At 33.0% G+C, this 21763-nt stretch overlaps 1 protein-coding gene across 4 annotated transcripts in view; it reads left to right on the forward strand.

Moving 5' to 3' along the window:
• Positions 1–21763, forward strand: part of Ptp99A (Protein tyrosine phosphatase 99A) — a 217263-nt gene that overhangs the window by 36015 nt on the left and 159485 nt on the right. For all 4 annotated transcript variants that reach the window (XM_066391188.1, XM_066391189.1, XM_066391190.1 and 1 more), the window contains exon 3: positions 2717–2840. In XM_066391188.1, coding sequence (XP_066247285.1) covers positions 2717–2840 — 124 coding nt within the window. The remainder of the gene's footprint in view (positions 1–2716; positions 2841–21763) is intronic.

Genomic DNA, 21763 nt, shown 5'->3' on the forward strand with positions numbered 1-21763 from the left:
TTGAAGTAAAGTAAATCTAATTTAACGTGCAACGTTCGCTCGACAGATAGAGAAAAGATTTCTCAATTAAATTTTAAGAGAGTAGAAAGCAGCGGCAAAGACAACAATTAAATTAAGAACTTCCATTGTCCCTTTATCAAGGGTTAGCGATGAATCTGGTTTCCATTACCGACCAGAGCTAATCAATGTTTTGTGAATATTTTAGGAGTTAATTAGTGTTTAGATTGATTAACTAAATAGAGTTTTAGCACATTACTTTGTTGTTATTCACAATAAATCATTGTTCTTTGGCGAAAGTTTATTCTGACATAACCGAAATTTATCGTGTGTCTTGTGACGGACTTGCAAGTTGATTGGATTCGATTGACCTTCAGCGTAACAAGGATACAAAAGTAATTTCGAACCCTTCCCGAAACTTATTAATCAACGTCCTTAAAGGTTAGCCCTAAACTATTTACACCTTAGCATTATTGAATAATTTCCTTAATTATTAATTGATTCTTCAGAATTTTGCTTGTTTATTTTCCAAAGGAATTAGCCATAATGCCTGATAATGAGGACACTAAAAGTATTCGAAAAGGAGCATTAAGAGTGACGTTCAATCGATAAACGAATGGCAGGTAAACAATGTTTAAAAATACACTCCACTTCAACGTTATTCAGGTCTAATCAAGTTTAACAACTGTGAGGTTTTTCGAACCCATTAGCTACTTTTATTGAGTTTATCTAGCCTCTCTTTATACAGAAAGATTCTTGTTCGAGGTAGATTTTTACGGGCTTTAATTAGAGTTTGAAATGGTCCGCCCTGGTCAGCAAAAATGCTACTTTTACGATGCTTAATTCACTTTAAATGACTTCCAAGGGGTATCTATGGAATCTTCTTTTGCCAACTAAAATAAATTTTCAATTAAAAAAATGTTAAGGTGTATTCTTGCTTGGAAATTGTAGATTTCTTAAGGGTTTCGCTTTCAGCATTTGCTGTGTCAAATGCAAGTTTCCTATATGACCAACCTTAAAGTTCTCTCGATAAAGTTAACTTTCAATTCGCGGTAGCCCCTGAAGTAGCCACAAGCTTGATTGGCAGCCTGTTTGATGAAGTTTGCTGTAGACAAGCCGACAAGAACGAGGCCAAAGATTCTCTGATTTCAAGCCTTGTTTGTGAGTTTTTCCATTTTCGTTATGTAAACTCTTTCAGTTTGATAAAGCAATAGAACTTTTAAAAATTGTTCCTCTAATACATATTTCCAAAATGGTATTTCAGCGCGAGTTCTTAAAGATTGAACAAACAAGTTAAGGAAAAAAAATTAATTGGGATCCCATTTACATCCCCCGCCAAAAAATATTTGCACAAGAAAATTTAATTTGGGTTCAGATCTAAAGCAGACCTTCGGGCTTAGGTACTTTAATTTAATGTTTGGTAAGGAAGAGTCTTATCGGATGAATCTGTTTAATTAGGGTGTTCTATATTGAAAGTCTTATATTACACTATTTTCAGATTAGGTACACAAACAATGTAGCAATGTTTCATTAATAAGAAAGAAGATACTGAAAACTACCGGACTATGGGATAACAGTTTCCGAGAGTAATTTTGAAGCACAAATAATATGCAGGATGTTCCATAGGGTGCAATGAGTATACATTCTATTTAAGTGAAGCTTGGGTGAAATAAGACTAGAAAACAAGGCTAAAATAGAAAATCAGGAAAACGCAAGGTCTAATGAGACGATAAGATGTTTTAAGTGTCTCTTATCCCTAAGCTTGCCTTAGAACACATCGTATAATCAAACATAAATGTCTTCAATTTGTTGAGTGTTTTCTTCATGAAAAGCTTAGAATCTTGATTAATCTGGGGCTATTTCTGGGGTTAATGCGTTCCTTATTACCATTTAGATTAAGTATATTTCCTTTTAAATATTTTCGTCGAGGCCCTAATAATTACCAGGAGGCCTCGCCATAAAAGGAATTCGAAATTAAAGGAACCGCTAGTCATGTTTGCCCCATGGAATAAATAAAATATGCCCTACGCAGCGAGTCAACAGGCACATTTGATTTTTTCCCAATAAATAAGCCCCGAATACTCCGTAGTATAGTGTGCTTCTACAACTCAATATTTGATCCTTCGAAAACTGCTTCTTCTATTTTATGGTGCGAAGGCAAGCGTTTCCGTCTCTTTGAGTTATGGTAATTCCCCATCCGACCCCAAAACAATTCAATAATTCATTCAGTTCATAACCAAGTTTTTTTAGGAAGTCTGGAAAGGAAATATGTCGATCGATCCGGCAATATTTCCGGAGGTCCTATTACCATTTAGATTACATTTTCTAGTTAAAATTTTTAATCGGCTTCTTAATTATCCGGACTTTGACTTTGAGGGCTGGCTAAAAGATGCGCTCAATCAAAGTTGCCGCCTTCCACCAGGTCGAAAACTAAAACTATCATATCATCATAAATTATTTCGGTGTTATTAGATTATTAAAATTGAATCATACTACTTGATTACGGACTCCCCAATAGCATATAATTACAAACGTCAAATTTGCCATAAACCGTTATTAGTGTTATGCAAATGTCTACCCAGTGTGCGTCCTAATTTATAGGCATTTCGGTTATTGTATATAGGTTAATACAATTACTAGCCTCTGGCGCAAATTCATGTCTTATTAGTCTCGTCTTTATTTCCCAATTTGTCTTAATACAAAAATTTTATATTTCCAGATGTTCCAGACCCACCTGGACGACCATTGATCACTTTCTTTTCCTCCGTTGCTGCCAACCTTTCATGGGCACCACCAAAAGGAACTAATAATGGTTTGATTACCCATTATACTGTTGTTATTCGGTAAGTGTTTTCATATTTATGCCGATAACGAAAAAATAAGTCTCTTGGCAACGTGAAAGGGAAATTTGATAGCTCGAAAATTTGCAACTTCCAAAAATCATATTAACTATTTTAATGTTTGTTGTCAATTTGTGTGCCAATGTTGTATTTTGTATGGTTGTAGTTTGTTTATGTCTTATATGAATCGAGATTTTTTTAGGGAGTGAGTGATCTCAACAAATAATTTTCACTTTCTTTACGAATATTTTTTAAAGAAATATATTACTTTTAGGGTTTTACTGGAATTACTCCCACATTTATTTCTTTAATTGTCAAATATTTAAAATTAAATTTGAACTGTTTTCAAGGGAGTTTTGGAGCTTGAAGTATTTGAAATACCCCTAAGAGAACTACAAGTTGGGTTTCCTTTTTTGTTTTAAACGAAAAACAATATTACATAAAAAATTTCCCTGCTTTTCGTCATTTTTAAAGCTTGATCGTTCATATTTCGAAAATTAATATTAACAGTCACCGTGTAAATTTTCAGGGTAAAATATGTCGATACAATTTGTAAAATGTATTAAGTTGCAAGTTTATCTATATACGCACATTTCTTTAGAGATTTTACAACATATATTTTTGTTTCTGTACTTTAACGATAATTTTTGATTTTTATGATATTTTAAAAGAACCATAAATCTTGAGTGTAATTAAAAATTTTTGCTTTTAACAAATTTCTTCGAGATACATATTTCTAATGTTTTAAAATTTCTATTAACCGGTAAAACACCAATATGACTTCGCTTTTTAGCACCTAATTATTGAATTCCAATACCTATACAGGGTGTCCGGAAAGGTCATGTCATAAATTCTTGGGATCATAGAGACTTTATTACTTATTTATTAGGTAATACAAATTTTGAACGGCCATTAGGCGCTTATAAAAAGCGACATCCGATAAACCAACAATAAAAATGTCTCTAATTTTCTTCAGCGATTTAAGCTTCGCATGGGATAAATTGATACATTTAATAAGCTGACTCGATTGGTAATACGGTCGAAATAATAAATACAATTTTTCTGAAAAAATTCAAGAAATAATTTATTCGAATATAGTAACGCCTTTAAATTCACATCTTTGATAAACGTTACCTGAAATTTTTATATATTTGCCATAAGAAAATATGTTTTCAGACAAGTTTCCACAGGTTCAAGGCGAAATTTACGAGAATAAAATGACACTGTTAACGAATACTATTGTAAAATCTGATAGAAATACAGTTGCAAAATTTAGTTATTCTGGAATCTTCTCAAATATTACCTGGATAAACTAATACGGTTAGCAGTTCTCATGTAAATTGACTGGTATCAATCTATTTAGGTGTTTTGAAAAAGGCTTAAATTGCAGGAAAGTTAGACCAAGACTGCTATATATGTACTGAGCATTCGAAGAAAGCTGTAAGTTTTGTTCAAAAGAATAATGAATAAAAATTAAAGTTGCTGGCAGCAATAGTCCGGTGACAAAAGGTCCAATTTTAAAGTTTTTAATTATTTCCTTAGGAGTTGCAGAGCGAGGAACGTCAGATTAGTATGCCAGAGTTGGCTGAAAAAATGTTTTCCGTTAACAAAAAGAGTATTGATTTTTAATTGCACCTGCAAATTAACTTTCAAGTTGAGGAGAAGTTTTAAATTAAAGATTGCTGGATTCGAGGCTGAAATAAATTCAATGGGTCTGCTCGGAGGATACAAAATTGAAATTCTAGCTGTTAATAAATGCGGTAGAGTACGAAATGGCGAGAAACCGTTTACCATTGCAGAAAATCACAACACGAAATTTATAACTCCGGTCACATAACCTAATTAATGAGACGGAGACGTGCCGGAACACTTATCCACGTCTGACGTGCCTCTAGCCACTACCTCTTTCCCAAGATATTCCGGGCACTAAACGAGAAATTTAAGTTAAAAGGTGAAAATCTTTAGCTGAAAATCGAAAGAAATCTATTATTTGCTGGACTACTTCTACTGGTTAAAGGAATTTATTGCGCACCGATAGATATATCACTCTTTTCTATAAAAGTGTTCCTATCCAATTTATTCTTTAAAGAAGAAAAATAAGTTGGGCAATCACTGGCGTGCCAGTTACATCACTGGCCAAACTTCTATAGACACACAAAGTTTAAAACGTTGTAAATGCTAAGGAGGTTTCCTTAAAGCTTATGGGTGATATATTGAAGCGGTTAAATAAAACAAGGCAATTTTCGTAGGGAAAACAAGGGCCTAGATATGCAGATGGTGCACGTTCATGTTTAACGACCCTTGGAGTGACCTTATCCAAAATCCATCTGGCAGCCAGAGTAAATTGTCAAAATAAAGGATATACATTAGCGTAGCCTTTTTATCCTTTTTACTATTGGCCCCAGAGGAATGCTACACTGCTTTTCCATTACACCCTTTGTATCTATAGCCCTTTTCCGAACGGTTAATATCTGTTTGTAATAAAAACCCTTCACATATATTTGGTAAAACTTTCACGAAAAAATGCCACGAGAAAAACAAGGGTTTAGGATTTTTGTTATTTTAATAGCCAGATTTGCCTTAAAGAAAAACGAATTTCACATGCCTAATAAACTATTGTCGATCCCCAACAGAAAGGTCAAATTTCTGCCTTGATTTAGGCTTATCCGTATAAAAACGGTACAAATGTGAAATTTTTTACTCACTGCCTTTTTATTTATTCACATCGATATTCGTTGCGTGTCTCGAATTCAAAATGCTAATATAAGATTTTTGTAGGGCAAAAAATTTAGAATAACTCATTTATGCGGAAAGATAATGCATCAAATATGAAACCATAATTTGAGGATTATACAAAGTCCTTAAATCCGATTAATATTGTAAAGTTCGCCGGAGAGGCTTACAAGGAAATATATCCTACATTTATAAACGTAATTGCCTTTACACAGTCTTTGTTAATTTTTTATTTTCTAAATTGGTCGATTTATACGCGTCCAGAAAATTGCGGTTCTTGGAATTTTAATTTCAAAAAGGAGCTTAACTTTCAGATTAAAGATACTTAAGCAAAATGCATTTTAGTCGGCAACAATAGACCTACTATGTGTGTAACTCAACCTAGTATCTTTTTTCCTTTTTTTCTCTTTAAAAATAACGCCTTGTCCATTAGTAAGGGTGGGATTACGTATTATTGTTAGTTAAAAATTAACTGAGAGTAACATTCATTGTTTACTGAGAGCTTAGACGAAAACCCTTGCTAACGTTTCGGCGTCATCACGTTTAGAACCTAGGAAAAATGATTAAAAAAACGAAAATTTACATTTAACTAAAAGAAGTGGAAGGTGAATATGTAAAATTTCTGAAAAACTCCACTTTCTCAATCGCTCAAGAATGACAGTTGTGTGATATGATTCATGTTATCATTGCAAAAGATTGATTTAAAGAAACTGATGGCGTTTGATCATTATACCTAATTTAACTTTTTTTTAAATTTAATTTTCTGATATGGTGATATTTATTACTATTTTGTTTCTTTTTATGTGTTTGATGTTGACCTCTTGCTCAAGCATAGGTAATGAAGTATTTTCCATGCCTACTTCATAGGAGGCCAAATATCGATTTAAAAAAAAAAAAATATATGCATTTTTTTCATTTTATGCGTCTTTAGTAATAGTTGCTTTTCCTGTGATCATTATTATAGACATGCTGGCACACATTTGATCTATGAAATTGTGTTAGTGCAAATGTAATGGTGTTCTTGAATTTTCTCTTTTAATGGTCTACAGGTTTCGCCACTGTAATGACATTTTTTGTGTTGTGATTTTGCCTTTGTAAATTAATCGTAGTGTTTTCATTTTATTTTCTAACGGTTTGATTTGGTCATATATATGTGTGATATATGGTACAAAAAGCTTTGTAATAGGTTTATTTTAATTTTGTCTCATTAAAGGCTGTTCAAAATTGTGAATATATTTGTATATAAAATAACTAGGATAATTGTTTTTACGTAAAATATTTTTATATGTCTTTTCGACATTGAAATTTTATTCATTGTATATTAAATTTATTTGATATAAACATTTTACGATATCTTTTTTAACGTAATTGGATGATTGGAATTACAATTCAAGTAGCAGTCTATGAGAGTTAGCTTCCGGGAAACACTCGTTTCGAACAAAGGAAAGTTTTTATTTAATTACTTTATTTATTTTTTACGAATTTTAGACTTAAATTGTAGTGTCGCTCGTTTAACTCATGCAAAATTTACCACGAGAATACCAACGACAAGTTAGAATTAGGTCAATTCTACTTTTAGATAAACTTGTTGAAATCGAACAAAATTTAATCCCTTTCAAAGAAAAGGCACTCAGTTCGTTGCTCAAAGACAATAATATTAAAATCCTTCCACCAGACAAAGGTAACACTACAGCCATAAAGGATTGTATTACCTATGAGTAAAAAAATTGAAGAACCTGTTAGATGATGAATGAACACTAAATGAAATAAAAACCCCACAGAAACATTGGATAGGTAAATTTATAACCCATTTCAAAAACATGAAAATAATTTCACGGATGTAGAAAGATACAAATTAACATGTAATAACAGTAACACATCTCATTTTAACGGTATTCTTAACATCTACTAAAATAACATATCCTGAAGGCTTATTGTTAGTGGCATAAGTTCACCTACACATCCACTGTCTAGATTTCTTTAAAATATTCTAAATACTTTTGTTATTACATTATAATTATTTATTATAACATTGGCAGCAAAAGTCTGGAATAGCAATGGTATCCCCATTGTTTCCCATACTTAGCAATTTTTGCATGAAAAACTTTGAATCTGGTCTAAAAAATAAAGAAGATTAAACGAAACACAAACCCTTACTTGAACTATACTTCCAACCAGCCAATTATGGCAAACGAGGGGATTATAAAATGTCTATATGATCGGGCGAAATTTATATGTAAACAACAAAATTTCAATGTCGAAAAGACATTAAAAAAATGCTTAATGTGGAAACCATTATCCTAATAATTTTATAGTTAAATGTTTTTCTAAAAATTTATAATGAGGCAAAATCAAAATAAAATTATTGAAACCTTCTTATCCCTATATGGCAGGTACATAGATTAAATCAGACGATTAGGACATAAATTTAATGTAAGAATTTAGGGTGGAAAACACTCTACAGTTAAAACTTACAAAGACAGAATAGAACGAAAATGAATACACAAAAATGTCATATACAAAATTCCTTGTGAATGTGAGAAATTTTATGTTGGAGAAATCTTTAGACCTTTAAAAAACAAGCTAACGAACATCAAACCAGATTAAAAATAGAGAATTTCATAGGTCAAATATATGTCAGCAAGCCTTTGATAATAATCATAGAATTAAATGGAACGATGACTGCATCGTTACGAAAGAAGCATTATCAGAGAAGCGTAAAATTAAGGAAGGTATATATATTTCACTTAATAAAACCTGACGTGTGGCTTCTTGTTCAGCAAACATTGCTAACGTTTGCTTACCTATGCTTGAACAAGAGGCCAACCCCGAACACATAAAAAGAAATTAAACGTTGGCAAACACGACTTAGAGTAATCACCAACGCAGAAAATTAAATTAAAAAAAGACAAGTTTAATTAGACACAACGGTCAAACACTAAGCGCTTACCTCAAATGAACCTCTTGGAATGGTAGCACCACTCATCCTAAAAAACTGTCGTTCCTCAGCGATTGGAAGAAGAATTTCATAGGGTTTAATATATTTTCAACATTCACCTTCCATGCCGTTTAGTTAACTATTATTTCTCGTTTTTTTATTATTGTTTTTCGAAATTTCGAAAATGGTGATGGATTGGTCACCGAACTGCGAACAAGTGAGTAAAGGGTTAACGTTATTCTCGGTCAGTTTTAACGGACAACAGTGTACATTTCTGCCGCTCCCACAACCTTTGTCTGCTAAGCGTTATTCCCAAATGTAATAAAAGAAAAAATGAACAATTCACCTGAAACGTATAGACCATATTAACCCAATATCTGATGGATTTTCACCGTCATTAGTCGATTGTAAAAAGCAGATATGGTGCATATTGTAGTAAAACTAGTAGTACAAACACGATGTTATTGTTCAGTTATACTCTGAAATTTGTAGCTCTCAAAAACGATTCAGGGCAAGTGAATCACTTTAGTATTTTCGGATTATCGTTTAATTAAAAATGATCGTCCAAACCCGCGTTTTGTGTTGGCAAAGAACAGACATCCCCACTCCGTTTGTGTCATATTATAATTAAAAAATCCGGGATTAAAAGGTCTTTTTGGCATTGTTTCAAGTACGTAAATTTGCTTAGTCACCGTTGATTAATAACGTTGTTGCATAGGCGTTACCGAGAGGGCAAAGGCTTTGCAAAATGAATGCATACATTCGTTTCATTATAGGGCATATGCATAATAAAGACGTCTGCATTTATAAAAGGCAAAAAATAGTGAATGGTGAACCCATTTTTAAGGGCCGAAATTAATTTCGCTGCCTGAATGTGTGTTCCATTGTAAATTCCTTCCTTTTTAGTCACTTTGCCTTTCTAACCATTTAAATATTACAGTCGATTTTTCACTGGTTTCATTCCGAACTCGCTTCCTATCCTGAGAGCATGCCAAACTTTGAAAACAATTATAGGGTGTTTAGGGTAAAGGTAAGTGTTTTTATGTTGGGGTTTTCATTCATTCATTCAAGCTAAATGGGGTTATAAAAATGTACCTTGGCGCGGAAGAAATATTATTATTATATACAGGATTGTTCAAAATTAATGCATCACATTCACACTATTTTTATACATGTAAAAACGTTAAAATTTGTAAAAACATTTCGAGATATTTAAAACGAAAAAAAATGCACTTTAAGAAAACTTTTTCAATTTTATTTGAAAATCGTTAAAATAGGTGACCCCATATCTCGTAAGCTAAAAGAGATATTCGAACCCGGTGTGTTAGTTTAACAGCTTAACGAGACGATTAAATTGATCTGTTATTTACCTCTCCCTTTTTGAATATTTTCATGATACTTTAAAAAATTTTGTGGCGCTTTTTTTTCACTTATTCTGACCGATTTGGATACCATGTTGACCCTGGGTAATTCAATTGAGGTCATGGAGCATTGAAAATACGTTTTTATTTATCTTAAGGTGTCTAAGTTGCGCAGTACCTTAGAAACTAAAAGAGATATTCCATCTGTACATCTGTTATAGAGTTCATCGAGAAAATTAAGTTGGAGTATTATTTAAGCTTCATGGATTTCCGAGATATTGACACTCCCAATTTGAATGGAGCGTCGGAAACGCATTTTTTAGATTTCGTCCAGTCTCGACTAAATACCTTTTTCCTTGAAAATTAGAAGATATATTATAATCTCCTATACGCAGGCTTATACAATCAATTGTGATGATTCGTTTAATATATCTTTTAATGGCCCTCAATTCACAGTTCTTTGATATATCAGTTCTCAAATTTTCTAAAAAATGCAAAAATAGAACACTTTGAGGATGAAATTTTATTTATTATTACGGTCATAGAACATAAATTAGGGGTCTTCTGGAAAGGATAATAAAATAAATGATAAGGCTCTCTAAGGTCTTCGTTCGATGGGTTTATCCGGTTGAAAAAATACAACCCCGTACTAACAGAAACAATCTTAAGCCTAATAATTTTTGGTAGGCCCTTAGGGATTTGTGGGCAATGATCCTTCTTAGTTATTTATAGAACCTTTTGCAAGATTTTCTTCGATGAGTTGTAACAGGTAAAAACCTCTATTTCAAAGAAGAAACATGTGAGTGAGGCTCTCAAAATTTGTAAATTCAATAGTAGTTCTCATAAGCTTTTACTAGTTATCACAAATCGAGAATCTGCCTGGGAATTTTTATCGGACTGTAGAGGCTTTTTCGGCAGATTAAATTAAAATTGAATATATTTTTCAGACATATGTATAAGTTGAGGCTCAATGGAATTACTTCTTGGCGCTTCATCTGTAACTGAGGTGGACAATATATCCAAGGCGGTAAGGTAGCAGATAAAGTAATCCTACGTGGCTCTCGACGTTAAGTGAAGCGATAACCATGGAGTGCGATATTTATTTACTTTTCCGTTAGTGGTGGGGATAGAGCATCGGCGCATTTCGATGTGACAGACATTTCCAGTCCGAATGAAGTGTATTTCTTCCTTCCTCTTAATTTCTCAATTCCATAAATTTAAAGATTCAGTTCATAATAGAAACATACAAGGTTGCTCCGTTACTTCCCTTGGACGCTCTCGTATCTGGAAGACCAAACTAGAAAAGTAGTACAGATAGTGTACCTAAAATCAATGCCTACTGATGACTACCTAAGAAACAGATTCATGTTATCATCCGAACAACCAAGAGGTGTTATTAAAACTTTATATCAAACTAGCAAAGAGAGCTTGCGAGCGATCGGAACTGGCTAAGGAACTTAATCATGTAATATAGAAAGGGCATTTGACTGAAATGGTTGTGGCAAACAAAAGTTCAAGACAACAATTTGTCTAAAAAATTTTTAAGTTAGTTTGTGGAATGTAAAACCCACTGAGGCACTACAAAAAATAGTATTAAGTCTATGACCCTCTCTTTAATATTTGGTAACAAAACAGAAAAAGCTATAGCTGCGCATGCACTTTCGGGTGGTGATGAGATTCTTTTCAACAGAATGTACAACCTTCATAATCTCAATAGTGCCATCTAAGACATCCAAGATTTTTAAGCATGAGAAGACATTTTTTCACTTCCACAAATCAGAATTACGTTTAATTCGAAGCGGAAGCGTATCCATGTCACGCTCCATCTGCGCCGATGCTCCTCCCTCCCATCTCGAGAAATGCGAATAAATACACCGGACTTTCCAGTTGCTGCTTTAGTTATTGAAAAATTCGAAGCTTCTGGTTACTATAGCAATCCTCGAAATGTAAGAATTAAAAAAACTCTTCTTTTGTAACAATTTTTCGGAGTTCCTAAAGGATTGTTTTGTAGTCAGCTAATCTATAATGATTTGGAATAAATTTTTGACACTAGAAGGTTGTTTAAATTTTTCTTCAATAAATTAGTTCAGGCGATGGAAGATATTCTTTCCAGAAAAATTACTGAGGGAATTTGAGGCACTGCCTACCTTAAGAAATTTTCTCTGAGGTTCTTTCATTCGAATATTCCATTCAAATGTCTTTTTGACACTTTCATTTTACAGCACCACAAAATCAGAAACCTAGGTATTACATTCCGATTAATTTACAAATAAAATGAAAAGAATATTCGGCGGGTCTCATTCCGCTCAAATATCGTGTTAATTTTTTAAACCTAATGCCAACTGCAAATATTTTACCAAAGATTGAAAAATTGTTGCTAAATAAAACTGCACCAATTTTTTCTCTATTTATAAAATAAAGTAGATATCTGAATCATTCAGTTGCGAATGTAGCGGCGAAATATGTAATAGAAGGGTCAGTATATCCCAAAAAATCCGGGTATTGGGCTTGGGAAAAAACGATAAATTCGGACACCCCGCCTGAGTGTGAACAAAAGGGTTTATAAATTTATACGATTTGCCGCAATGATTTTGGAGCTTATACTTCTGGAAATTCAATGAATGTGTGGCTGATATTTTGAGTTGCGTTAAACCACCGCTTGGAATGAAAGAGGAATATTTTTACAAAGGGAAATTCAGCAGATAGTTCAGATATTGCTTCATGCTTAAATGAAACTCTTTTGGCGCATAATTAACTCTTTAAACTTTCCAATTTCACATTAAAAATTTTAATATTAACTTTACAAAGTTAGGGGTAACATGAGCATAAGGCATTAATAAGTTTCTGGCTATAGTTTAAATTTTCTTTGGAATAAATTTGCAAAGGTAGCTGAACAATGAGTTCTGCAGCCTGAATTGAAATTTTGACAATAACCACGTACGTGTATTTTGGAATGGTCTTATTTTCTTCTCAGAGAAGTAGCTATACTCTGCTTATAGAAAGCATTGTTGGTTGAAATCCAGTCCCCCTTGATATACCTCTTCGCGTAAAAATACAGAAATTCATTTTTGGGTAAATACATACATGCGACAACTCAATATTGCAACCGGGATCTTTTCATTCAGAAACTTTACATAAAATGAGGGGTGAAAGCTCCGATTTAGAACAGTTTTAAAAACTTTGGGGGGTAATAAATTTTCCCCTGTTCAACATCTCGACCTTTTAATAAGATTTCCAAACTTAACCTTTAGATACCTAATTAGGAAATTCTTAAAAATGACTTTTTTAAGACTACTCCAAAGTTTATGCATTTTAATTGGATGTTATTCGTAGGGTAAACTCCTATTACTTAACCGGAAAGTCTTGTTTGTTTAAATTGAGGCATTTGGAACCGATGTAGAATTTCACGTGCACAGGCAAAGCTGGTATTTAGTGCTGGCAAACTTTCAAACAGAGTCTAAACAGTTATTTTAGGGTACTTTTAATTCACCCTTAACAGATTCGTAGTTTTAGTGGCCAAAGTTTCGTTTTCTCAAACGAAGCTTTTACTACCAGATTAACTCCTATCCCAGAAATCGTCTCTTGTCTAAGCAGTCTTTATTTTATTGGGATGATTAAAGTCTGGTAAAATTTCGCGAATAATGTTCCATTACAACAAGCAGGAACTTCTTTTTTCACCAGCAACCAATACATAAAAAATGACTTAATTCAAATATGTCCAAAACTCTAAATTGAGATGCAATCTGGGGAATTGAAATGGGAAACAATTGGGCTCCATAAAAGAGCAATTAATATTGTTCCCGGTTCAATGCAGGAAGTTTTTCTAACTGTCCGGAAACCAGGTCTCGCATTGAAACGTTGTATACTACCTAATATTAGAAGCTTAAAAACGTCAATATTAGGGCTTTCTACAGGACATTTTCTGGATTTAAGCGTCCACAAATGTAGAAACAAAAGAGTTTTAGTGGGGAAAGTTCTTTTTTGTTGGAAGAAAATCAGAGAGCCATTTAAATATTGAATGAGACACACTGCATTTGTAAATATGTTTAGTGACTTTCAGTTCTAAAAGATTTTCATTCTAGTTAATCCAGGACACTTAGGGGACTTTAGTAAAATGTTCCTTATTAAATGAAGAAAAAAATATTTTAATTTTTGCAAAAACTTGGTCCTACATAATGTGTCGCAAAAAAAACCAAATAACTCACAGAAGAATTTAAAGTTAGTTAAATATAGATGTTTAGTCCCAACTTTTTACATTTCAAACGTGAAATGTTTTCTAAAAAATCTTCAGATATTTGGAAAACTCCTTGAACCGCTTAAAAATTTTTGGAAGCATAATTGTTATGAAACTGCAAAGTTCCAGAAATTTTTAGAAAACTAAGACGTGTATAAATTTTGCAACGCAAATCTGCGGAAAGTTCTAATGTGTCTAGAGAAACCGCAAATACCTCTTAAATTTATTACTGAAACTAACTAGCTCTCAAAAACCTGTAATAAGAACAGGAAACTTTCAAAACTGCTGATTATAAAAGTCTTTGGGAATTCTACAATAGTCCTTGAAAAGCCAGAAAATATGCTTTTCTTTTATCCCGTAAATAAGTTTTTCTATACAGGCACTTATCCACGATGTCTCATTAAATTAAACATACTCGATTTAGCTACACAGAGTGTCACAGAAGCAACGGTGCAAAGGAGTACAAAAATCAATTTAACATTTTTGTCAGTGCTGATAATTAATCTCCTACAATATTACACCACACTTTAATTAAAAAAATATGTTAAAAGTGATTTTCTCCCATTAAATGAGAATTTTCTGTATTGTAAGGATGGCTGCTTCTCCAATTAAATATACCTCTCCTTGTTACCTCGTCAGTGAAAATTTTACCGCATCTTGAACAGGGTATGGTTATTACTTATGATTATATTTGCACCTTCTTAAATATTATCTCATAACTGTTCTCTGCTGTAAGATATGGATTTGCATATCAACGTCTGCAAAAAACTTAAGAGAAGAAATCTAATGGGTGTAAGTTGGGAATTCGTGGTGGTCACAGATGTTTTCTATCCCGACCAATCTATTGATGTGAAAAATTTATTTTGAAGAACTCCTTTACTTGTATAAGATATTGAACAGGAACAAAATCTTACGTAAACTTTACATAAACCGTTTTACATTAAACTCTTAGAAAAACATTGTGTTAAAGTTAAAGGAATTGGTTAGAAACCTAACTAAACATTTCTCTTTTAGTTTCGTGGAAAGTTCAATTGATGTCACAATTATATCTCACAAAATCCCACATCATGCATTAGTTAAAAATTCATGTTACAAGCGATGCTATTAAATGAGAAGTTTTAGTATTTTAAGAATAGCAGTTTCTCCAAATAAATATACTTCTCTTTGGAAATGTTAGTCCGTCTGAGAACAATATTTTATTAAAGAACAAAGGGTCATGATGTTGCTTTTTCAGTAAGAAATTGCATTAATCTTTTCTGGGTTGGAAATTTCTTAGTAAAAAATTTTGATTAGGCGCTAAATGCTGTAGAAACAGCTTCCCTTTCTGGTGCTAATCTCTGATTCTTCCAGTGTTTGGACGAAGATTTCTTCTTTTTGATCCACAAATAGAATTTTTGGTCTTGTATTATCCAGTTTAGAAGAAAATTAACCAGTACCTTACAGCGCCTAGCACCCCCAGCAGCACGACTTACCTACGCAGCCACACGCAGTAACAACCTCCCTAAGACCAATTTCTGGCCAGTAAATCAAAGATTGTGAGATTTATTCCCAATGTACACATTGAAGAAACACTTAAACATCTTATAGAAAAAAAGTAAATAACTTTTTTATAGGTGAACGTTCTATTCTTTAATCTGCTAGGATGCTGCACTCATTTGTTCCAACGTTACAGTGGTGCCCGGTATACAAAAATGCTTCGTTCTCGCACTTTGCTAGTTTGGATTATTTCAGGTAAGGCATTTTTAAATAATTGGTTGAAGAAGGGTGAAAAAAGAAACGCTACAAAGAAATAAATTAGATTTACTGCGTGTGAGTTTGAAAGAGCAAAAAAATCTATCATTGCGATAAGCTGACCAAAACGTATTTCCTTTATGCGAAATCAGCGAATTCGAGCAGTCGTGGATTTAGCTTTAGTTTTAAAATCCGTTCCGATAAGATTGGCGTTGCATAAAAAGCAAATTACCAAAGGCTTTGGCGAGGAACATAAAATTTAGATAGCTATTTTGTTTTCACTACATTTTAAAACTCCGCTTTGATACAAGATCGGACCCTGGAAAATTGCTTTTAATCTGAAAAGAGTTCTTTTAATTATCATCGCCAGAAAATTAAGCAAGATCATTTTAAAACGCCACCGCGTTAAATTTCATGGTGAGAATCACAGTACAAACAAGGCAGATTCTAGAGAAAATACAATTTAAAATTAAAATTATAAGATCAAATATTTATGAAATTAATTGCTCGAGATTTTATCGAGAAGTCGCTGCTTTAAGATTCCGCAGGCACGAACAAAATGGGGAATTTACATTAACGTCAAACCCACATTGTGTAGATATATTATTGTTGTAATGTTCTTGATTAATAATAAGAGGCAAAAAACCTCTGATACACTTGATTGATTACACTTTTCAATTCTTGGACTGAAACATAATGCTGATAGTGTATTCCTGCTGGGATAATGATCGGCATTAATACTATACGTATAGGTTTCTTCTTCATTATAAAATCCATAAACACAACCACGTTTAAGGAAAAAGAAATAAAAAGACATTCATAGCCACGTTCGATTTTTCCGGTAGACCATCAGTCATTTTAAAAATCTATTACAAACCACACTTTTATGAAAGTTAGACCATGCGAGACGGCAATTCTTGCGAGAGTGCGAACCCTGAGGGAGCACAATGTAAAAACGGATAGCGAAACGAAATTTGATAGATAACTTCACCCTCTACCCCATTTTGCTTTATAACTTAAGCCTATATTGGCGGCTTTTTTACCCTGAGGCTTTAAATTTTTAACAGCTCAACTCTACCATTTTTCCTACGCCTTATTTACATATCTTGTGTCTTGATTATTTGTTCACATGATGACCTAAAAGGGTCTGAAAGCGTTAAATTGTCTAATTGACTACACTACAGATATCTGTCTCTTTTCGTCTTTATGAGTCATGAACTTATAACTGGCTCCAAACTAAAAGTTTCACACGTTATCTATGACGAAATAACATGGCCACATTGGTTATGTTTGTCTCGGAAGAAATATACAGGGTGTCCCAGAAATAAGTGCTATAATTTGAATCAATAATAGAACTCGTAAAAAGCAACATTTTTTTCAAGTACATTTTTTGCGTAAGAGGTATAGTTTTCCAGTTCAATTCATTAAAAGATTTATTACAATTCCGTTACCCGCCTATGGCATCTAAAATTGTTTATCCTATTTCAAATCCTTCCCATAGATACCTACCGAATTTTTTGCTTGCTTTCTGATGTGCATGTCTTTTTTACGAACAGTCAATAAACGCGTACAGCTAAGTAGGAGGAGTTACTGGTTATTGAGGTTTTACGTAATTTACTATTAAAATAATTAAAATTTTTGACTTACCTACAAAATCCCCCCATAAATCCTACGAGCCCGATTAGAATTTCCACGATCTTCCCCATAAGCTAACACCATATCAGTGTATTCATTATTAGTCAAACGCGGCATTTCACACCAAAATTTCTTAACACTTTCAAACGCTAACACAATAACAGAAACGACACGCATCAATCGAAAACAGTACAAGTCTTTCGATGCATCGAGCTTGCCTCACGGTTAGTAAAAAAACTTTACGATAAAAAAACATCAACAAAATATCCATTGTGTATTTGGATTTTTTTAAAATCCATAAGTGGTGCCCTAGAGTGGTTTTAACAGGTAAAAATACCGGAAGTAAATATGACTTAAAAAAAACTTCTTCGACAAAAGTTGTTACTATTGATGAGTTCTGTTGTTGAAATTATGGCACTTATTTCTGGGACACCCTGTATATCAAATTTGTTTAATTATCATTATCATGCAATAGTAAAAAAGGTTAATTGTTAAAAAATATAATGAATATGGTCATATAGATACATATAAAACAGAATATAAATAAAATATAAACATAAATATAATAAAATATAGTCAGAAATTTTGATGTGACGTCATTTAGCTAAAATTCGATAATTCCAATAAGATGTAAACATGATCACCGGAAAAATTTTAAACCGACAGGGTTGCCATCAATCGCAAACCCATGTTTGTTTATGTGTTGATTATTTTATGAGATTATCTTATAATACCGGTGATTGTGTCGATTTTTGCTTTTATATTTTAGATAGAATTTTATTTATTTACACAATAATAAAATTATTTAATTAAAAACATGTTTTAATTAAATCTTACGATTGACTGCCCTGAAACAAATTATATGTATATCGCCTCAAAGATTTGTTCGGAAGTTTGGCAACAGCGTAGGGCAGCGAGACAGAACTTTGATGACGTGCGAGACTCTAGTTTAGATATTACTACTACATTATTGTATTTTCATGTGAATTCAACGTTCACAGATCACAATATTCGGGGTTGTATCTCTTTCTTTAGACCTATTTTTAATTAGTACCCGTCACGTACCGACATCAGTGTCTTGAGATAATAATAATTACTAAGGCGAATTCGTCCCTTTAAAAGCGAATTAAACTCGAATGTCCACCATTATATTACTAACGTTTTAAAGCCCTTTTAACAAGTCCAAATATTCTTTTGATCAGGAACTTCATACTCATCAAAAGAGAATTTTATGCCGAACAATATGTGGACAAAAGGGTTTTTGCAACGGAGCTTTGCTTAAATGGATGCGTGATGTATGCGCGTCATTATCGCTACAAATTTTATTAAGTTGTCAATCATGTGATGGGAGAAGTGAAATTTTAAATTGGCGCCTGCAATAAGCTTGAATTACATTCATGTTGCTTCAGTTATACAATTGTTTGTGGAAAACTCAATAATGAACAGTTTTTTGAAATATTATCATGTTTGGTGATTTGAATTTTTCAGGGTTGGTCCACAATACTTCAGTGATATCAGTGCTCAAAGTAAAATTCTTATTTGGAAATTTTCAATAAAATTTCAACATTTTTGAAGTGCCGTTTTTCGCTTATATCGACAGATTTAGTTCTTATATGAATTTCTAATATACCTGCGAAGGCATGTGTTTTGCTAATGGTTATTGGGGAAATCAATACCGTTGAATATTAGTAACGTCAGAGAAAATTGCTGTTTGGGTTGTCAGAAACACAGGGACATGCTAAACCAAACCTTGACAATTTTCTTTATGAATTTTAAAATTTCTCCAACACATTACACATCCAACATATTTTTATATCTTCAGAGAAACGTGCTTCTCTACTGATTGTTGGGGAAAACAATAGCGTTAAACATTTATGATCTTACAGAAAATTGCTGTTTTGATTACTTATCAGAAGTACAGGGGCGTTCCAGGTTAGAACTTGACAATTTCCTTTACGAATTTTAAAATTTCTTTAAATTCAGATTTTCAATCATTTCTATAACTTGAAAAAAAATATGTTCCGCTACTAACTATTACGGAGAATAAAAACGTTGACTCATAGTAATATCAGAGAAAATATAGAGGCGTGTGAGACCAGAATGTGACAATTTTCTTTACGAGTTTTTTAATTTTTCTAAAAACAGGTTTTTAAAAAATTCTCCATAGCGTTCAGTTCGAGCTACGTCAATAGGAATTGCGATTTCAGTTTTCTAAAAAAATAGAAGGCAGGTCAGGCTAGAATTTAGCGCTTTTCTTTATAAATATTTAAATGTCTTTAAATACTTATTTTTGTATAAGGCATAAGACAATGTCTTTAAATTTCCGTTAATGCGGAAAAAATTTCAGTGTATGCAAAAAAATTCCAATATTTTACACTTTTTAAAATTTTAATATTTTCAAAGTAGGTACTCATCGGGGGAAAAAATTTTCAACGACAATTTCCCCATTAAGGCTACGCAAAAGTTTACAAATCTTTATGTGCGAATCTTTCTCAACCTCGATCTTTAAGAGAAATTTGTAATTTTCTGACTAAAGCTTCCGCCCATATGTAACCGGTAATTAAGTTTTACAAAAAATAAAATATGAAACACCAAATCTAGTTTAAAAACATTCGGCATCGAAGAAAAGTATAAATTACTTTGTTTTTGTTCAACCGTTCGTTGTAAGGTGACCGATTAGGTTGTTCGTCAGGTGACAGATACACGGGACTGAAGATTCTATCCTGTGCATCTGTCATCGGGGACCATGATATCCGGCATTAAGAGTCCAGCAAACTTAACACATGAATTATTTTATTGGACTCTCGAATTTCGGCCATTGAATAAAATATTTTGGTAAGTGTTCCAATGTTCCAATGTAATATACCAAGAGCTCTATTACCTCTCGAAGTTTGTCCAGACATTTTAGCACCATCCTGCATTCATGGTTTTTTCTAAAACAAATGTACTTCATGTTTAAGTTTAAACCAAATACTCCTCTATGCCCCCCTCTCACCTCATATGATTGATTAAACTTTCGATATTTTTAAATATTCATGGTAGAAGTTCAATTATCCACTTTTCGCTTAAAGCTTCGAGTAAGATTTGAATGTACCAAGTTAAAGGCGTAAGTGATCCACAGCACTGGAATCGAGAATAAATCAATATGACAACAAAGCTTAAGTAGAGGTGTAATTCAGCTTTGAAATGGGAGTAGTCTTATAGAGCAATATCGTTGAAATAGAGTATAACCATGGAGCATTAAAAAGTCAGAACTTAGATACATGGTATTACTAAAGGAGGAATAAAGCAGGGAGTTAGGATCTTTAACGTAACACAGACGCTGAGAATTAGAGAAAACATTCCTTTTAAGTCCTTTTATGGTAGTAATAAAATTCTTAAATTTAATTAAAATTCCCAGTGAAAGTAGAGCTCTCATTGGAAGATCTCTTGTGTAATAAACATAAGTGCCTTGACATATTTTAATGGCGGAAAAGTGTATTTATATTTCGGAGATGGCTTCCTCTGGGAGGTATACTATTAACCTTAACATGGCCCTGGATTATAAACAGATTTGGGACTCTCAACATAATAAATTTCACATGAAAGCATTTTCATATTGCCTGGCATTTAAAAAGAAATGCCACAAAGCTAATCTTTTGACGTTGCCACGGACTTTATAAGCCGTGGAGAAATTTCGGAGATAAATTTTAGTATATGTGAAAGGGGAAAAACGATCCCATTTTGCAGTGGTGTGTGGACAGATGAATTATTGTAGTTATTCTGGTAGGGCCAATTCCGAACCTTGCACCAAAAAACTAGGCGGCATATTAGTTAAACTCGTTCCTGTATCCTGGTTTTTCAATTTCGTTCGAGGAAAGTCGGTTTTACGAGGGTACATTTGCATGTTGGTCCTTTTGTATTCAATTAAATGCTAATAGTAATCGCTGTTATACAGAGACTTCGACCGACACAGTCAATTATGTAAATACTCTCTCAAAGCGGGCCTTGTATATTACTAACATCAAATGCAAAGATATCCCTTTATATTTAAATAGATATGGTGCCATCTGTGCTCTAGATTTTTGCCTTGCTTTCAATAACAACTTCCTTGTTGCAATGGATAAACCCGGTCTCATGTAACGGAAATTGGCAGGTTTACGTTAATTTTTAAATACCCATTCCATTCCCCGGCAATAATCGTTTATCGATCTCCTATTCCGAGTTCTCATTTAATAATAAAATCTGATTTAGTATAGGGGATTTCGCTACTTTTGATTGAAATTTTTGAATCTGCCTGCAACCAGCTCAAAAT

The sequence above is a fragment of the Euwallacea similis genome, chromosome 6 (genome assembly GCF_039881205.1).
Source record: "Euwallacea similis isolate ESF13 chromosome 6, ESF131.1, whole genome shotgun sequence".
Taxonomy (NCBI): Eukaryota; Metazoa; Arthropoda; class Insecta; order Coleoptera; family Curculionidae; genus Euwallacea; species Euwallacea similis.